Source organism: Lycium ferocissimum, unplaced genomic scaffold (assembly GCF_029784015.1).
Source record: "Lycium ferocissimum isolate CSIRO_LF1 unplaced genomic scaffold, AGI_CSIRO_Lferr_CH_V1 ctg10817, whole genome shotgun sequence".
Taxonomy (NCBI): domain Eukaryota; kingdom Viridiplantae; phylum Streptophyta; class Magnoliopsida; order Solanales; family Solanaceae; genus Lycium; species Lycium ferocissimum.
Window position 1 is genome coordinate 16,234 of NW_026713509.1, and position 5,688 is coordinate 21,921.

Below are 5,688 nucleotides of genomic sequence, written 5' to 3' on the forward strand. Positions count from 1 at the left end.
CTTTCTGTCCCTCAGTTAAATTTAAAGACGGACCGTAAACTGAAATACGGTCCGTAAACTGAGATCGTAAACTGCTCATTAGCTTGGAGAACTTTCTGTCCCAGTGATTATGCTTAAATACGGATCGTAAACTGAAATACGGTCCATAAATCACGATCATTTTTCGCATCACAGACATAAAGCATGTTTTGATTTTCGGGTTTCGTTACACATCTCGGTTTCACATTGTTGTGGGGATTGGGTTACTCAGACTTCACCCAATTCTCTACTAATTGTTCATTAATCCCTCCGGAGTCAAGCTATTGGTGGGCAGACCAACACTGTAAATGTTGAATTTTAAGATATGGACTGCCCTCCGACCCATTTGGGTTTTGTTATTAACAACTTTCAAGGAGAATTAAAAGAATTTAACATTGTTATCCCCACACAAGATCATTAACCAAGTTGGGCAAACATTAATTTCACCAAACCTATCCTAATCAGCACTTACCACCAAGTTCAAACTCAATGTTGTAAAATAAGAGTGGAGAGTGTCAATCATACCTTTTATTGGTGAACCCCAAATCACAGTAAGCAAAGATTTTGAGAGCACAACTTCAATCACAATCCAATTTAAGCCTAGGGCAGAGAGAATTCGAATTTGGAGGGAGTGGATAGGTTTTTCAAGTGTGGGTAGTGTTTTTATGGAGTTTAGAAGGTGGGAGATGATGAGGTGTGGTGGGAAATCGTGGGATGGAAGGAGGGAGTTTAGTGGGTTTGATCGTGGAGGGGAATTTGAATGGAGGGAAGTTTAGTGGGTGTCGTTTCTTCTGCCCGTGATTTAAACTACTGCCTTCTTTTATTAGCGGCGTGGTTTTTTTTTTGTTCTAAATACGGTCCGTAAAGTGATTTATGGCCCGTATTTAGAAAATGTTGATTAGGGCAGTACACTGTATTGTCTCATGAAAGATTACGATCAGATTTACGGACCGTATTTCAAAATACGGTCCGTCCTCCATGGTCGTAAACTTTCATGTTGCATTACAGTGCTTACTGTTTTGTGACATTGTTAAATACGCCCCAATTTATGAGCCGTATTGTGAAATACGGTCTGTAAACTGCAGGCGTATTTTGCAATGTTGCAAAACAGTCTCTTATACTGAACTTACCTGTTATTCAGCAATATATTCCTGCACCAAAACAACCATTACCCTCTATATGATAAAAAACAAACAAAACAAAAATAAACATTACACTTGGGTTGCCTCCCAAGAAGCGCTTGACTTAACGTCGCGGCACGACGGTGGTGACCATTCACTCCTTATCAGTGTGCACCAGATCATCGTTCGTTTCGAGGTGCTTCAACCTGTATCGATCAACAATCCTATCCTCCGAAACCATCTCGTGGTAGTGCTTCAATCTCTGCCCATTCACCTTAAATGTCCGAGTTCCATCTCCGGACTTTAACTCAATCGCTCCATGGGGTGAAACACCTACCACCTCAAACGGCCCAGACCACCTTGATTTAAGCTTACCAGGTAGCAACTTCAACCGAGAGTTAAACAGCAATACAGGATCACCCTTGTAGAACTCTCACTTTAAGATCTTTTTGTCATGGTATTGCTTCATCCTTTCTTTATACAAAGTCTTTGCACTCTCTATACCTGGTACCAAAACTCATCCATCTCATTTAGTTGAAACAACCTGAGCTTGGTCGCTTCTTCCCAATCCATATTCAATTTCTTCAAAGCCCACATGGCCTTGTGCTCAAGTTCAACCGGCAAGTGACAAGCTTTTCCGAACACAAGCTTGAAGGGTGAAGTTCCAATCGGAGTCTTGAAAGCCGTCCGGTATGCCCATAGAGCATCATCGAGCTTGCGGGCCCAATCAGTTCTATTCGCATTCACTGTCTTTGCTAGAATACTCTTGATCTCCCTATTGGATACTTCAACTTGCCCGCTTGTCTGAGGATGATAGGGTGTTGCCACCCTATGTTTTACACCATATTTCTCCATCAAACCCGCGAAAGCTTTATTGCAAAAGTGGGATCCACCATCGCTGATTATAGCTCTCGGAGTACCAAAGGAAGTAAATATGTTCTTCTTGAGGAACCCCATGACACTCTTGGCCTCGTTATTAGGTAAAAGCCATAGCTTCTACCTATTTTGACACATAATCCACTGTAACCAAAATGTATTTCATGCCACCTGAACTCACAAAGGGTCCCATGAAGTCAATCCCCTAGACATCGAACACTTCTACCTCCATAACAAAATTCATAGGCATCTCTTGCCTTCCTCGCCTATATTCCCTTGCCTCTGACATTGATCACAAGACCGCACCAATAAATTAGCATCATGAAAAATGGTCGGCCGGTAATAACCGCATTCAAGTACCTTAGCCGGTCGATTTCCACTATGATGACCCCCAACAGAGAGTCATGGCACGCCTTTAGAATCGCCATCACTTCACTTTCCGAAACACGCCGAATGATATTGTCGGCGCATGTTCGGGAACAAATAAGGCTCGTCCCAAAGGTATCGCCGAGCATCCCGCAAGAATTTCTTCTTTTGGTAGGCTTTGATATCTTCTGGAACTATACCTGTGACCAAATAATTTACAATGTCAGCATACTATGGTGCCACCTCCATTTGCACAGCCAACACCCTCTCATCCGAAAAAGCATCATCTATGTCAAGCTCATCAGAAGGTCTCCCAGCCTCTTCAAGCCGAGAGAGATGGTCAGCAACTGTCACACCCTGATTTCTGTTATGGCGTGATGGGCACCCGACCCTTATTTAGGGCCGAGCGAACCCGCTGACTCACATTCTACTCATAATCACGCTGGCTCTCAAATCATGACACAAATACATAACAGAAGTTTTTCGAAGAATAATATACTTTTTACCTTTCTCGAATCAAAAATGATCTGTAACATATAAAACTTTTAATACAATGCGTAACAATACATCGGCTTACATAGCCGCTTACATAACCGACATCTTATACCCACGACACTGTCTGCAAAGTCTCTAACATAGAACAAACTGTTGTAACATGATGCTTTGACTCGGCAGCACTCCGAAGGAACTGGAGCTCGCCAATCCCGCCGGAACATCTTCTATAGTATCCTCAGCTCATCTGGGTGTACCTGCGCGGCATGAAACGCAGCCCCCGAAGAAAGGGGGTCGGCACGGAGTATGTGCGAGTATGTAAACCATGAAATACAATAAGCGGGATCATACTGAAGTACTGAGTACAGAAAATCATAAAACTTGTCTTTGAAAACGTTTATCATGCATATCAAATCATATAATCATCATGTAAACATATAGCGTGTCCCGGCCCTCTAGTGAGGGACTCGGTAGGTAAAATCATCGTATACATATTCATATAACGTGCCCCGCCCTTTAACAAGGGACGCGGTAAGTAAAATCATATCATCATCATGCATATATACATATACATACCGTACCCGGCCCTCAGTGAGGGATTCGGTGAATACGCGTGTCCCGGCCCCGCTAGCAAGGGACTCGGTATGCCATCCTGGCCACCACCTCCATATTATCATATCATCATCATATCATATATATATATATATATATATATAACGTACCCCGGCCCTCTAGTGAGGGACGCGGTGAATAATGCAATGGAATTGCACGAATACATGCCATGGCCCGGGACGCAGTGAAGGACTTATTGAGGCTGGCACGAGCAGAGTAGTGACAAACCATATGCATATAAAATCATACTCAGAGACTCGATGAAGTAGTCTAAGCGGAATGTCATTTGAAAATCGGACAATAGTTATATCAAATATCTTTCAGAAACATAACATGCATCATAAACGTATTAACAAAGCCATAGGGATCATAGTCGTATTTAAATCCTAGGGACCATAGTCTTACGCCAAATCAATCCGAGTCCGCCTCGGAAAGTTACAAACTTTATTCATTTAGGAACTTTCTACGAACAAATCGAAACGATCCGAGCCTTTCTACGAAAGTTACGGACGTTCGTAGTTTCGGAATTGTTTAGGAAACTAACTCTTTTTGAAAACAACTTTTATGCAATCTTTGAAATCCATTCATGCGAAAAAAATAAAGACCATAATTTGACCACATTCGGAGTATGAATATCAAGAAACAAATATGGATCATCAACATGCTCGGATCGCAAGAGTGGAATTACCTCGGGGTACGTGTCATAACTTACTTTTCCACTAAGACATGCCAAAGAAAGAAGGGTGAAGCTTACATACCTTAGTCGCTTCCTAAGCTACTCCGAACTTACGTCTCGACCTCTCACGATCTACAATAACATCAGTAGGCATCGAACATTAGCCATAAACATCGAAGAATCCAATTCCAAGCCATTACTTTTTCTACAGAAATTTCGGTAAAGCATCTCCCCTACAAATTCATCAACCCGAGAATTCAACTCGGCCAAATATCCAACAACAATACCAACAATTATAACAACGACATCAATAATCAATTTCAAACACATTCTAACATTAATAACTCCCTTCTACATAATTTGACGACATTCGTTTATATTCATTTCAACTACATACTTTCAAGCTAACATGAACGCTCTTAAGTTCAAGTACCAATCCAAAATCATTCAATCACAATTCAAGAACACTTCGGACAATCCACAAAGTATTCAAATCAGCCCATCCAATACACAAGGGACCCGAAACCTTCTATGTGCAAGGAAACGTTAACGACACATTTCTTTTCTTCCAAACTCATAAACTACATCAACAATCCGCATGTTTACAACATTATTTCCATAAATTCAAGAAAGCATATTATAGTCACATTAGCTTCCAAACGGCTCATATGATTACAACTTTAATCTTGGATCATTAAGACTTCATCTTCCATCATAGAGTTCACAATACAACAATCAAATTATACTAAATAAAATTAGTCCTTCTCCTCCACACAAGGCAGCCACCATTCGGCCAACCCATCATCACACACAACTTCATGAATTTTATTCATTTCAACACATCACAACATGCTCAAAACGTCCATAACAATATCAACCAAACACCAAGTAGTTTAATTCATCGTTCTTGTTCAACACAATACATATGTACGGCCACAACTCCAATACCCTATTTTCAAGAACTCCATTCATTTCCACATTGCACAACATGCACAAACATCTATAAAACATTTAAAGAAGATCAAAACTCACCTTCTTCCATTCACCTTTTCCTCTCGGCTAGGACTCCAAATTGCAATAATGAATGACTTTCTTGTTCCAACAACTACTCCACGTGGTAGAAGACCTTCCATTTGGTTGAAAAGCTTGGAGAGAATTATTTTTCATGATCAACTTCCCTAGACCATATTCGGCCAGCCCATGGCCGATGGTCTTTCTCCTTCTTTCTTCTATTTTCTCTAATTTTCTAGAGTGACAAAAGATGAATATTTTGTCTTCCTTTTTCATCACATGCCTATATATATATATATAGGGGTGTATGTGTCAAGCCCCTCAATTTCTCTCCAACTTTCTAGAATTTTCCCTTAAGTTGCAAAAGATGACTTTTAGTCTTGCATAGTCATCTTTGTCTCTATGTATATATTTGGTCCCTAAAATATAAGGTGGACACATAGCCCCCCTTCATGGCTCACAACAATTGGCTAGCCATGTGTGGGTCCCACATGACCTCATGGCCACATGGCCATT

The 5,688-nt window shown here is 40.9% G+C and overlaps 1 protein-coding gene across 1 annotated transcript; it reads right to left on the minus strand.

Annotated features, from left to right (window-relative positions):
* Window positions 1-1,293: 1,293 nt before the first annotated feature.
* On the minus strand, window positions 1,294-2,035 carry LOC132041595 (uncharacterized). Its single transcript, XM_059432295.1, has 3 exons — window positions 2,000-2,035; window positions 1,644-1,943; window positions 1,294-1,524 (listed from the first exon to the last, which is right to left on the minus strand). The coding sequence occupies exons 1-3, from the start codon at window positions 2,033-2,035 to the stop codon at window positions 1,294-1,296; spliced, it is 567 nt and encodes a 188-aa protein (XP_059288278.1).
* Between the last annotated feature and the right edge of the window lie 3,653 nt (window positions 2,036-5,688).